This window comes from Cyanistes caeruleus, chromosome Z (assembly GCF_971803275.1).
Source record: "Cyanistes caeruleus chromosome Z, bCyaCae1.hap1.1, whole genome shotgun sequence".
In the NCBI taxonomy this organism is placed as follows: Eukaryota; Metazoa; Chordata; class Aves; order Passeriformes; family Paridae; genus Cyanistes; species Cyanistes caeruleus.
Genome location: NC_141732.1, coordinates 7,600,515 through 7,614,131, shown reverse-complemented (window position 1 = coordinate 7,614,131; position 13,617 = coordinate 7,600,515). Strand labels below are relative to the sequence as shown.

The following is a 13,617-nucleotide window of genomic DNA, read 5'->3' as shown; positions in this document are numbered from 1 at the left end:
TTAATGGCTTCATTCCTTTGGAATGCTGCACATGGCTCACATGGGCTGGGAAAAAATGGGAAAAATCCAGGACCACACACCTGAGGGAGGGGATCTGTTAATCTTGGCTCATCCCAGGAACTTCCATTCCTCAATCAGGGATGGATGGATTAGGGAATTCCCCAGTCCAGGACTGCCTATGGCACCTCCAAGAAAACCATTTCCTCGCTTTTCCAACTCCAGGAACTGAATTCCTGGATTATTTTCCATCAGGAAATTGCGTTTAATTAAAGTCTGAGTTTTTTTCCCCAGCAATCCAGTCTTTGGCATTCCAACCATTCTACCGATCCCTATCCTAGGTGTGATTCAGAGGGCTGGGATCTCCTGGAAAAGGGGATTTATGGTTTCTTCCTTGGAACCCAAGGGCTCCAGTGCTGGCACATTGTAAGAGATGGTCTGCAGTTTCCCTCATTTGCCTCACGCCCGTCACAAGAACAGAGACCGAGACCCTGAAAGATGCCAAGGGACTTTGTACAGGAGTTCTGGCCTGGTTGAGGTGGATTTTTGCCAGGTGATTCTTTGCAGGTGTGGTTGCTCTGCTGCCACTGTACACTGCCTTCATTCCTGCTGGTGAGCAGGGATGTGATAGATTGGCATTTAAGAAAACAAAAAGAAACACCTAAAGAAGTTAAAACTGCTGGAGGCTGCTGGGAGTTTTTCTCCCAACAAACAACTGGCCATTTCTGAGAATTGACAGCAGTTTTGACCATTGAAAAGTGAGATCAACCTGTGAACACCACCTTAAGACCTAAGCCTGGGAATTTCTTTGTCTCTTTGTTTCCTGGCTGTGAAAGGGAACAGAGCTCCAGCTGGCCTCCCGTTCCCCTGCCCAGACCATGTGGCCCGGGCAGGGGCTGGGCTGGGCCTGCTGTGGCTCCCGGCCAGGAGATGAGGCCTGCGGGGCTTCACCCTGGGCTCTGGCCAGGCCAGGCTAGTCCCTGGCTCGGCTGCAGTTTTTGCTGTGACAGAATTCACCAGAGACTGTTGAGTAAGAAAAGTAAAAAAAAGCTCCTGAACTGCGGTGGGCTGAGACAGTGACCACACCCTCCAGAGCAGCCATGAAGAATCTTCCATCGCAGACAACTCCAGCTGCTGCTCCAGCAGAGATCACAGAACCATCTACAAAGGCTGGGCAAGATTTTAACCCTTTCATTGCCCAGCTGAGACTTGCAGATTAATCCTTTTTTCCAGAGAGAAAAAGAGAGAGTAATCAACATGTAAAGAGACTTTATAAACTATCAGAGATAGTAAAGAAAAGAATTAAGCTTCAGAAGAGGTAGAGAATAAGGAGAAGCTTTAATAACCTGAAATATTTTTCTGTTAAAGCTATGGAGATGGGCAATAGTATTCTGAAAAAACTCCTTTAATTCATGACAGAGTATAGTGAGAGGAATAGAGTAGTTCAAAGTGTGGATTTTAAGCAAAAAGTAAAGTCATTGTGATACAGTGAGGCACTGGAACAGAGGGGGAGAAGTAATCGTTGGAAATTTGTAGCTTTGTAGAGGCAAAGAGAAAACTTCTGTTTCCGGGGAAGCTCACAGAGACAGATGAAGAGAACTTTTGCCTTTGAATAACTCATCCTTAAAAATGACATCTCTAGACTCATGACCCATAACACACCTCAGAGTGATGTGAAATGGAAAGAGACAACTGATGACAGGTTTCCAGGCAGCTGGCATCAGAGAAATAGAAAGCTATAACAGAAATAGTTTTCTGGTGAAAAACTCCATAGATTTACAGAAGAAGACTTCTGTTTCTCTACAAAGACTAATGGAAAGACAATAGCAAGAATTGAGATTGTTGTAAACACCAAAGTTTTTTGTCTCTATGTTGTCATGTAAACAAGAGAATAGTTGGGTAGTGAGAGAAAAAAAGAGAAAAGTGAGAGAGTTGGGTTTTCTGGAAGTTTTATTCTGGTTCTGTTATTCTTGTAGTTTTGTTAATAAACTTTTATTCCTTTTGACTTCTAATCCTGTTTTGCTCTTGTTCTAATCCATATCTCACAGCAAGTAATAAGTAAGTTTTCTAGTGATTTTTTAGTTGCTGCTTTAAAACCACAAAAAGGGACTTGTAAGGAGTGGCCTGTTCTGTACTTTACATTTGTTTCCCAGAGCAACAGGTCTGATCACAATAGCCTAGGAATTTCCCCACCTCTTGGCCAGCTGCCCCTCGCTTTGAAGCAGACTGTAAAAGTGACTTTCTAAGTTACCTTCTTTGAGAGAGATCTCCCCACAGAAGAAGACACCGGTGACCCCGTCTTGTGTGTTGGTAGCCATAACTCCCCCTTTTCTCTCTTTTCACTTTGCCTCTTTATCCCTCTCTCCCCCTCTCTTTCTCTCCCTCTCATCTATCATATAACCCATGTTACTTGCACTAAAATAAAAGTGCATTATTGCTGATGTGATTTAAACTGAAATCCCTTGGTGTCCTTTTTGCACTCTGAGATTCAACAAATCTCTCATGACACCTGCTTGTGCTAGCAGATCATGACATTTAAATTGGTGGTATGGACAGCATTTCTGACAGACAGAAGAGGCTGCAGGTTTTTTTGTGCAGTCTGTATTAGGGGGAGGATGTTTCGCTCCAGCTGCACCTAGCCCGACACTCCCAAAAGAGTGAACAAGGGGGGGAAACTCGAATTTCCCGCAAACTGTACACGCCTAGGTGAAAATCACCCCACGCTCGTTTGAGGGCTCTGTCTTCAGACTTTTGCAAAAGATCTCAGTGCAAAAGGGTGGGACTGTTTTTTCTTGTTGCTGTGTATGAATTTTGACTGCTTGGTGTAGCAAAGAGACAACAAGAATTTTAAACTGAAGGAGTGCTTCCCAAGCAGATTTGGTCTCATCACCTGTCACTGTCGGACACGAAATAAATCACACAGACGCAGCTCAAGACATGGTGAAGAAGAAGCAAACTTTATTTCTTCTCTCACAATTTATAGCTTTCTGACCATGGCCAGGGATTGGGTAGTCAGCATAACACCTTTCCAACCACACTGGCCGTAAGAGATGTCCATCAGGAGACGTGTAACAGAAGGAATGCATACATATCTATGTTTATCGTTACTGTCTTGGGAAAGTTCTTTAGAAACTATGTCAACAAGCTCCAAAGCGGAGTTTTCAGAGCGACAGTCACCCACACAGGGAAGCAAAGGGTGATGCAGCAAAAGCTGTGTGTGTGCATAACTTGATACCTCCCTGTAGTGGTTTTCCCTTTGTAAAAATGAGTGAAAATGGCAGTGCAGAAGTTAAAGCTGCATTTTATGCCCTATTAGCAAAACACAGTGCCAGACCTCTCTGGGAGGGGAAGAGTGTGCACTTAATAAGTGGTTTAATTTGGGAAATGTAATTGATAGAATATGTTCCTTACAACATGAAACAAAATTTAAACTGGGCAAAAATATATACTCTGCTCAGTTTTGGGAGCTTGTCTTACAGAAGCTATAGAAACTCGCTTTAAGCAAAGAAGCAAGGAAAGAACTATTATAGACTCCCTTCAAAACCTAGTTGAAATTTTTCAAAAACAATTAGATGAAGAAAGGAATGAGATCCACCTGTTGCCAGCAGCCCAAAGAGATGTGTTAAAAATTCAAAGTGGGCTTACTCACCAAAAGAAACAGAGGAGAGAGAAACCCCTCTCATTAATCAAATTTACCCTCAAAAAGAACTAACCGATGAAAAATTGTGGGGAGCACTGCTGTCCGAGCTGGAAACCTTTAATTAAAACAGAATATAATCATATCAATGATGAAGATATTGATCCGCATACAACCACTGAAGAAATCCTGTACACTGCCACTGAATTGGCTAAGTTGAAAAAGGCATACAGGCATCTCCCTCACGATTCAGAGACAAAATATGTATTGTGATTATCTCTCACTGGAGGAGATCAGATTCAACTGACAGGTGAAGAAGCCAGTGGGTACTGGGGTCTTCTCAACAGCAGGAGACAGATGTAACCCGTGGTCCCTAACTCAGCGTGCAACTTATTGGGCAGCAGGGCTTAACCCCTTGGAAAGAGGAGACCTATAGCTATAGTTGGTACCCCTGACCAACTACTGGAAGACATGCACAAAGCTGCCTACTTGCAAATGATACATGACAGAAAATCAACTACTGGTTATGAATCACCAATGCAATTACCTGTGAAATGATGAGCCCTTTAATTTGAGGCCTTCCAGAATCACTTAAACCTAGAGCAATTCTCCTTCAAAAAACCATAGCAGCTCTAACTCCTGTTGTTGGCACTAAAATACAAGTGCACTGTGGGGGCCGAGGAATCGAGTGCCAGTGATCCCCTGCAGATCTTCATCATAGGCCAGAAACCCTTTGGTGTTACATGTTAAACTCTTGTACCCCATTGGTGTTCTTCCCTGCCATTCCACCCTGCTACTTGTATCCAAGTTTCCCCCGCCCCTCTCTTTCCCGATATAAATCCTGGTTTTTTTTTTTTCCCCAGTTGAGTGGAGCTGCTGTGCTAGCCCCCTTGGCAGAGGGCCCTGCACTAATAAAGGCTGATTTCTCTGTGGTAATTGCTGGCCAGAGCTCTAGTCCTTTTTCTCCCTGCATTGCCTGGGAAGGAGCTGCTGCTTAGCAAGTCATCACTTGCCAGGCCAGGAGAGGGACATGCCAGTGCCACTAAGAGCCGTCCTTCTCAGGATGCTTTTTCAGGAAGGTCGCAGCACCCCTGACATCCACCCCGCCACAGCAGTGCACCATTACTGTGATTTAAAATTAAACCCCTTTGTGTCCTTTTGCACTGAGAGATCAAATGAATCTCTCACGAGGTCCACCTGTGTTAGAAGATCATGACAGCGCCCTCAGCAAACCAACCAGCACACACACAAGGACACAGATGGCACTTCCTGGCTGGGACAGGGCTTGTGCCTTCAGCAAAACCACCAGCAGCCAAGGGTTTCTGGCCATTTTACCTGCACCATTCCACGCCTGGGCAGCTTGCTGAGCACAAGCCCTTTTCCCCCTCTTCCGCTATACCCTGTACACCATGGGCAGCAAAAGAAAGCTCCTGGGAGTCTGTCTAACATAACATATCCTATATTTATATATTAAAGAAAAACAAAAAGAAGAAAAGAACAATCTTGAAAAAAAGGGAAATCTTTGCCTGCTCATGTGGCTACAGCAGACAGAGCCTGCCAGATCAGCTCTCTGCTGACCTCCAGCAGCACAGCCAGCTGAGGTCCGATAGATGAGGCCGTGACCTCCATGCCCTGCGGAGCTGATCTCGCAGCCTCTGGAATGTGGAGATCGGAGCGGGGTCTCCTGCCCTCAGCAGGCACAACGTCTGAACTGCCAGGCTTCCGACCTCCAGGCTGCTGTCATCCATCGTGTCTTCAAGGGCTAGAAGAGAGACAAACAGATCCCAGACCTGCAAGGGCCCCCGGAAAGCCCCCTGCCAGAGCCATCCCAGCTGGCTCTTGCCATGGCCAAGAGGGAGCAGGGACCAAGGGGAACAGGCCAAAGCTGCGACCATGAACACCCCACGTGCCCCTGAAATCTCGGTGTGCTCTGCCCACGCTGCCCTTCATCCGCACATTGAGCAGAGCCCTCAGCAGCCAGGCCAGGACTTGCAGCTCCCCCCGCCAGCTCTGCTGACAGCCCGCTGCCCTCACTCACATTGGTAAATGAGCTGCAGCTCTTTCTTCTGCCCCATCAGGAGCCGCCCGGCAATCCCTGGGAACACAGAGCCTGTCAGGGCCCCGGCGGCACAGCTCCCTGCCAGCGGCGCTGCCAGCCCTGGGGCCACACGCCCTCCCGCCCCGGCAGGGCTCAGCCCCAGCCCTTGCCGCATCCTGACTCAGCCCAAGGGCACGGCTGCCAGAGGCCGGCAGCAGCCCCAAGGGCAGCCGGGGCTCTAGGGCGCCGGGCCCGGGGGCCGCTGCCGAGACAGCAGCAGCTGGGGCCGGGGCCGAGCTGCGGCGGGGAGGAAGCCCGGGCTCGTGGCTCACCGATGAACCTGATGGCCGCCGCTCGCAGGGGCTCCTGTGGGTTCTGCAGGTATGGCAGGGCCTGGTGCAGGTGCTCGGCCGCTCGGCTCTCGTCTTGTGCCAGCTGCAGAGAGCGGCAGGAGGGAAGGGTTGGCGCGGGCTCTGCCCCTCGGCCGGGCGCTGCCTGCGGCCAGCCCCGGCCTCCCGTGCCCGCCCAGCCCTGAGGCGCCGGGCTCTGGAGGTGGCAGAGGGCTGGCTGCTGCCCGGGGAGCCGCGGTGCCGGCCCGCCCCGCAGCCCCAGTGGCTCGGGGCTCCATCGGCAGCCGGCTCGGGGCCACAGGAGCCTGGAGAAGAAGCCGTGCGGCCCCCGGCTGCGGCACTGGGCAGGGGCGCAGCTGCCAGCCCCATACACCGAGAGCCGGAGACAGGGGTCTTTTCCAGTCTAAGGCTGGGCCTTCCAGGCCGTCCTTACCAGGACCTCAGCGAACTTCCACAGTTTCTCCTTCTTCACGGGATTTGCAAGGTCTCTCCTCTTCAGGAACTTGGCCATGCTAAGCAGTGCTCTCTGAGAGGCCTGGAGAGCAGCAGAGACTCGCAGATGGCCCCACAAGGCAGGGCACAGGACCCGCATTCGTGTGCCAAGGCCTGCAGGAGGCTGCAGCCGGCAAGGTGCCAGGGCAGGAGGCAGCCGAGCCCCCTGCCCGGGTGACAGCAGCAGCCCGGGAGTCCTCACCTCTGCTACACGCTGGTTCTCGTCATGGCAGTGGAAGAAGAGGGGCAGCAGGCTCTGGCACATTTGTGTCTCCAGGGCTTCTTTTTCCATTTCAACTAAAATAATCACCAATGTTCGGAAGAGCAGTATGGACACCAGCTGCACCTGGCTATTATTCTATATGGAAGGAAGAGAAAAAAACCTCAGCCCTGTCAGCACGGGGCTCAGCAGAGCACAGGCCTGGTTCACCAAGTGTCCAGGCAGCAGCCAGTGGCCTCGGCTGGGGGCACAGAGCCTTACGTGGTCAAAGAGTGGTGGGAGCACCTCAGCCAGCTGCAGGGCGATGGGGCTGGGTATCAGCATCTCCTTGTCCAAGACTACAGAGCTGAGTACCATGATTGTCATCCTAACTATTTCTTCATCTGCGTCCCGCAGGAGCTCCACAAGCCTTTCAGTCAGGCTCCACATCTTTTCATTCTGTGTGGAAGACAAGTCTGTGAAATGCCACCCTGCTGCCACAGGGCCAAGAGGCCAAAGGCCTGTCCCAAAGCACTCAGGCAGCTGAAGCAGGAGGCAAGAGAGCTGGCAGCATCTGCCTCGGTGCCCAAAGCCCAGCCAAGCCCAAGTGACTTTGTTCCCCAGTGCAGCTTCTGCCACTGCCCACTTCTCACCATTGAGGGATCGTCACTGAGCTTGAAAAGGGCTCTGAGCGCTAGATGACACTTGTCCCTGCACTTGCTACTCAGGTGCCTTGAGAAGATTTCCAGGAGCCTGTTAGCACCACGTTCACTCAAGTCCAGGTAGTCCAGCATCTGAAAGGCACAGGACAGTGACAGGGGAGCCAGCCGGCAGGAGCAGGAACCACACAGGAAACAGGGCCCAGTCGGCAGCCCAGGGCATGGGCACCGTCCCAGGCAGCTGCAGCTATGAGAGGGCAGAGAGGTGGCAGACAGCTCTGCAGGGAGGCAGTTCTGGCCATGGGGCTCACCTCCACAAGGAATGCCAGGGCAGGCAGATCCCAGCGTGCCTCCTGTGTGCTAAGAACCCGGAGCAGGTAGCGAGCAATCCGGGAACACAAGCGTCTGGAGACACAGGTTATCTCCCTGCCAGGGTGAAAAAGTAACCAAGACTATGAGCCAGAGGGACAAACATCTCCCAGGAATGACTGACAAGTCCTGATCTTTCACCATGATCCTGCAAGGGGATCTGAGCCTTTTGGGAGGTGACTGCTCATGGGTGCTCATGGGTGAGCCTTTTGGGAGGTGACTTCCTCTCCCAGCCTTTCCCAGTCTCCTTGGCCATCCCTTGGTGATGCAGCCCTTTGGCCCTCGACAATGGGGACTGTGGACACAGGGCAACCTGGGCACAGGGCACAAATGCCAGAGGCAGTGGGGAGAAGGGGTCTCACCTGGCCAGCAGACCCACGGCATAGTGGTGGGTGTTGGCACAGAGCAGCGTGTCCCAGCCACACTTGCGTTCCATTGACAACACCACTTCATTACAGCGCATGTGGCAGAGCAGGGACTTCAGGGTCTGCACTGCAAACCTGTGTGCACAGCAAAGCCCAGGTCATGCTGGGAGCACTGGCTCCTGCCCTGGGGACATGGCAGGAACAGGAGGACTGGGATGGAGCACCTGCTGGGGCTGATGGCAAGGCCATGTTGCTCCTGGCATCCCTTCCAGAAGGCATTGAGATCCTCTGATATATCCAAAGTGCTGAAGAACACTTGGAAGAGCAGATGCACAAAGAGGCGGGGGAAATACACATTCACTACCCGTGGGACACAGGGCACCTGAAGGAACTTCCACATCACCACTGTTGCCTGCAGAGGACAAAGCACCCAGGGATAGTGCCCAGTGCCAAGGTATCTGTGTGGCAGGGCCTGAGCGCGGCAGGGCAAGGCCAGGGGAAAGCCTTGGGGAGCTCCACGCCTGGTGCCCCTGAAGCTGCCCCTAGGCCAGGTTTCAGCCCAGTCCCTGAAGCAGGGAGATGCGGTGGGAGAAGGAGGAAATAGAGCTGTTGGAGATGCGGTCGGCCATGGGGTGAGCAAGGGCCAGTTGCAGAAACTCACAGCCAGGGCAAAGACACCCGTGTTGTCCCCATCAGAGGTGCACTTGCTGTGCTCTGGCCAGGTTCTCAGCACATCGAGGAGTATCTGCATCACTGTCTCCACAGTCCTGCTCGAGCACATGATGGTCTTCCACATGGTCATTGCAGCTCTGCGGGGTGAGAGCTCTGTCTCACGGGGATCTTAGACACATCCCCGTGGCCTGGGCAGCAGTGGCAGGGGGAGCTGAGCTGGCGCTGCCAGCTCTGCCTCTGCCTGCTGCTCCTCACCAGCAGCAGCACCCAGGCAACCCAGCCCTGCGGGGACAGGGCCCTGATGGGGCATGGCATGGCAGCAGGCTCAGGGGCCGATGGAGCAGGGCTGGGAAAGGTCCCAGGTACACAGGACCCTGGAACTCTCTGTTGGTCAGACACCTGGTCCAGGCTGTGTAGGCTGATGGGCTGGGGAGCCCTGAGCCCTCTGGGCACATGGGCCTCGTACCTGTCACACGTTGGGGCCACACGCAGGAGAGCAATGACCACGTCAGCGGGCTGTGCCTCGGTCAGATCCAGCAGGGTCCTGCCCAGCCTGGAGTCAGCAGACTCATTGGCCATGAGGCACTGGTGGATGTACCTCACCATGGCAGGCACCTGGAGAAGGCACAATGGGAGACTTGGAAAGCTGCCAGAGGGAGTCAGGAATGTCCCCTGCTTCCCCAGAGAAGTGCTTCCCTTGTCACCACGCTGCAATGGCCTCAAAGGCTTAGAGTGATCAGCAGGCGTGGCTTGGGAGGCCAAGCGATCCCTGGAGGAATAAACCCTGGCCACAGGCTGCTTACTTGCTCTGGAATGGAAACACCCTCCTCCAAAATGAATTCCATCATGGCAGCACTGGTGTTGCTGGTGTAGACGTCACCATCTTCCATGGACCCAGTGCCCATGACGCTGGTCTCTTCCTGCCAAATTGGCTTGGTGAATTTGCATGTTGGGTAGGAGAAGGAAGGGTGGGAAGAGAGGGATATTGCATGGAGTGTTCCAAGCATGGTGCTGAGCTGAGCAGTGCCAGCAGGCCCAGCCCAGTTGGGGATGGCTGCAGGTACCTGTGCAGGTGTTTTGTGGAAGAGGCCACAGGCAAGGTCCTGCCCTTGTGTCTGGTCCACAGCTGCATCTGGCAAAGAGCGAGAGCAGCCAGAGCTGAGGGGTTGCAGAAGTGGCCAGAGAACGCAGCCCAGCCCTGTGATCCCCAGGCAGGGACAGCCCCGAGATGCCCTAGGGGATGGAGCACGGCCACTGCTGGAGGGGCAGCCCCAGCCCCACTTGTGTCCTGTCCCTGGGTGTGTCTCCACAGGATAGGGTGGGATGGGATGAAATGGGATGCAATGGGTTGGGATGCGGCAACCAGCCTTTTGTCCTAGCTCTGCCACTCACCCTTCTCCAGCGGCTGGAATTCCTGCACCTCTTCAGTCTCCACTTCTGGGGCAGCTCCAGGGTCTTCTTCTTCCTCCTCCTCCTCCTGCACCCAGGCCAGCTTGGGAACTCTTGGGGGTCGCTGCTCCATGGCAGTGCCTGGATTTATGGTACTTGCAAGAGAGATGCCTTTAGAAAAGCTCCGAGGCAGGGTAGGCACCTGCAAGACTCAAGTCCTGGAAAGACTGCAGGACAGCAAGTCCTGCACTCGGGTCTTGAGGGCTCCTGCCACAAGGACAGGAGGCTCCTCCTCAAGGATTATGCCCTGGTCTCAAGGGCAGTGACTGCAGGGATGGGCGATGCCTCGGAAAAGCTTCGAGGCAGCAAGTCCCACTGTCTGCCCTCGAGGGCACCTTAAGAAGATAAGCCTCAGCAAGGCCACAGGTCACCAAGTCCTGCAGTCTGGTCTTGAGGTCACCTGCAGGAATGACGGCTCAGAGAAGCTCCGGGTCACATACAAATGAGTGTGCTGTGCGGGGGCTCCTTACAGCACCGCTCTGGCGTGTCCTGTCTTGTTGCATGCACCGAGCACTCTGGTGTGGTCTTGTCACCACCAGCTCTTGTCCATTCCACCGTTCCATTCCACCGTTACCATGCTGCACCATGTCACTAACGGCCCTTGCACACACTGCCACCTTCCTGGTTCCTCCCCCATTGTCGTGGTTTTAAACCAATAACTAAGACAATTACTTATTTCTTGCTGTGAGATATGGATTATAACAAGAGCAAAACAGGCGTAAAACTTAAAACAGAAAAAAAAGAAAGTTTATTGAAAAACTACAATAATAAGAACACCACAATAAACTTCCAGAAAAACCTTTTCATCCCCATCTACCTTCCCTTGTTCACATGACAACAGAGACAAAAACTTTGGAACTTTGGTGGTTAAAACAGTCCCAATTCTTGCTACAGTCTTTTCACCAGTCTTTGTAGGGAAACAGAAGTTTCTTCCTGTTAATTTATGGAGTTTCTCACAAGAAAACTATTTTTGTTATAGTTTTCCATTGCCCTTATGTTAGCTGCCCAGAGCTGCTGTTATCAGAGCCCTCTCCTCCCATTTTCACCTCACTCTGAGGTGTGTATGGGCCATGAGTCTAGGCATGGCATTTTAAGGATGTTATTCAAAGGCAAAAAAAGTCTTCTTCATCTGTTTCTGTGAGCTTCACTAGAAAACAGTTTTCTCATTGCCTCTCAAGGCTTCAAATCTCCCAGCACTTCAGTATACCATAATTACTTGACTTTTTACTCAAATTTACACTTTGAACACTTTATTCCTCTCTAGATACTGTATCATGAATTAAAGGAGTTCTTTTCAGGACTTCATTGTTCATCTCCATAGTTTTAACAGAGAGATATTTCAGCTTAATTAAAGCATCTTAATTCTCTACCTCTTTTGAAGCTTCTTTTCTTTCCTGTCACTGGTAGTTTATAAAGTCTCTTTTCATGTTGATCACTCTCTTTTTCTCTCTCTGGATAAAAAGATTAATCTGCAAGTCTCATCTGGGTAATGAAAGAGTTAAGATCTTGCCCAGGCTTTTGTAGATTGTTTGGAGATCTCTGCCGAACAGGAGCTGGAGCTGTCTGCGATGGAAGGTTCTTCATAGCTGCTCTGGAGAGTGTGGCTGTCTCTGCTTGCTGCAGGTCCTGAGCCTCTCTCCTTATTCACTCGGCAGTTTCTAGTGAATTTAGTTACAGCAAAAACCTGCAGCTGAGCCAGAGATCGGCCCGGCCCGACCAGAGCCCGGGGAAAGCCTTCCGCAGGCCCCATCTCCAGGCTGGGAGCTGCTGGGCCCGGCTCCGTCCCCGCCCGGCCACTTGGCCTGGGCAGGGAACGGGAAGCCTGGAGCTCTGCCACCCTTCACAGACAGGAAACAAAGAGAACCCAGAGAACTCTGGTTTTACACTTTAAGTTAGGGTTCACAAGTTGATCCCACTTTTCAATGGCCTAAACTGCTGTCAATTCTCAGCAATGACCGATAATTGGTCAGGAGAAAAGACTCCAGGCAGTTCCCAGCAACTTCAACTTCCTTAAAGGTAAAGTAACTCCATGACACCCATCCCCCCCAGAGTGGCCCAGGTTGGAAGGAATCTCTTGCCCAAAGTGTCTAAGACAGCATGACAGGTTCTTTAGGAGCGCCTCAAACCATCAGCAAACGCTGCCCTGCTCTGCAGGCTCAGGGCAGCAGAAGGAGCCCTCAGGGCTGCTGACGCAGCTGCAGCAGGAAGGGCACAGGGCCCTGCACAGAAGCTGGCATGGCCTCTTTGGGACATGGCCCGGATGGTGGCCATCCTAAACCTGCACAGGGTGTGACACAGACAAGGAATGTGTGTGCCTGAATGCTGCTCTGAGCCCTGGGGTCTGGCCAGCACTGAAATCAGTAGGTGTGGCAGAGTCCCTGACAAGGCAGACCTGCCGTCCCCCCAGGCAAGCCCTGGCAGTGCTGGTGCCCTTCTCCTGCCCCAGAGACCTGTGCCCCTGGGGGGCTTCTGTGCCAGAGGGCAACCAAAGCCCACATGCATTGGGGGCTGGGCTCCATCCTGCAGGGACTTCCTGGATCAACTCTTGCTATCTGTCCCATGACATTGCCCCTTCCTGGAGTAATTTTTTTTCCCTAGAAGGGATTGGCAGTAGCACCAGAACACCATCAGTTTCTGGGTTTCCCTGGACAATTCAATTGTACTGAGGTTCTCCCATGTTTCCTTCTGCTTTTCTTGCTTGCATCCTGGAAAAAAAAATTGGATCTACACAGCCTCTGATATTCTACATTCCTCTTGCTGCGTGTCTGGCTGTGGCAGCTCATGTCCAAACACAACTGCATCTCTGCTGAGCATGGGAATGGACGGCTACAAACAGGGAGGTCCCCAGTGAACCTCAAGGCAGACCCATGGGGAAGTGCAGACTATTGGGATAACTCTGGGCAGAGAAGCTGTTCTGTGTCTCTGATTATGGTGCTGCTGCCCAGAAACTAGGCAAGAAAACTGTACTCCTTAATATAAGACCTATGGAGCAGGTATTTGTTTATTTGATTCCGAGATTTAGGGGCGTTGCTTCACTCATTCATCCATTCTTCACACCGTACTACCTTTTGTATATTTTTTTAGTTAATGTGCACATTATACTTTCCAAACCTTCATATTGCAGCGTATTTTCCAATCACGTGGTTATGTAAGCCCTTGTAGCACATGTGCGGTTTCTACACGAGATGGTCCTCAGCCTCCTGGTGGTTGTTTTGGATGATGGCTCGTAAGACTTCCTCAGGCTTGAACTTTTCACCCCTGCTTCCAAGGCGTGCTCTATATGATTGTCTGCTCACATAGTCTGTGGTTAGTTTTTGCAGTTCACTTGTTCTGCTAAATTTGCTGATTTCTAAAAAGTGCTTCATTTACATACCCTGTTACAACACAACT

At 51.7% G+C, this 13,617-nt stretch overlaps 1 protein-coding gene across 1 annotated transcript; it reads right to left on the bottom strand.

Moving 5' to 3' along the window:
* Positions 1-5,077: 5,077 nt before the first annotated feature.
* LOC111944875 (maestro heat-like repeat-containing protein family member 7) lies at positions 5,078-11,993 on the bottom strand. Its single transcript, XM_086867764.1, has 15 exons — positions 10,171-11,993; positions 9,843-9,910; positions 9,582-9,698; positions 9,245-9,393; positions 8,768-8,915; positions 8,331-8,518; positions 8,104-8,241; positions 7,684-7,798; positions 7,367-7,507; positions 6,996-7,172; positions 6,717-6,872; positions 6,456-6,557; positions 6,005-6,107; positions 5,673-5,729; positions 5,078-5,396 (listed from the first exon to the last, which is right to left on the bottom strand). Exons 1-15 carry the CDS (start codon positions 10,298-10,300, stop codon positions 5,197-5,199), a joined length of 1,989 nt encoding a protein of 662 aa, XP_086723890.1. The 5' UTR covers positions 10,301-11,993; the 3' UTR covers positions 5,078-5,196.
* Between the last annotated feature and the right edge of the window lie 1,624 nt (positions 11,994-13,617).

What these genes read in the sequence shown, in the direction of transcription:
- LOC111944875 (XM_086867764.1), bottom strand. Translation starts at nt 10,300, where the DNA reads ATGGAGCAGCGACCCCCAAGAGTTCCCAAGCTGGCCTGGGTGCAGGAG. An exon ending in GCCGTGGGTCTGCTGGCCAG is followed by an intron (nt 7,799 to 8,103) that starts GTGAGACCCCTT and finishes TCACCCTGGCAG; the next exon opens with GGAGATAACCTGTGTCTCCA. An exon ending in AGAACCAGCGTGTAGCAGAG is followed by an intron (nt 6,558 to 6,716) that starts GTGAGGACTCCC and finishes GCTGCTCTCCAG; the next exon opens with GCCTCTCAGAGAGCACTGCT.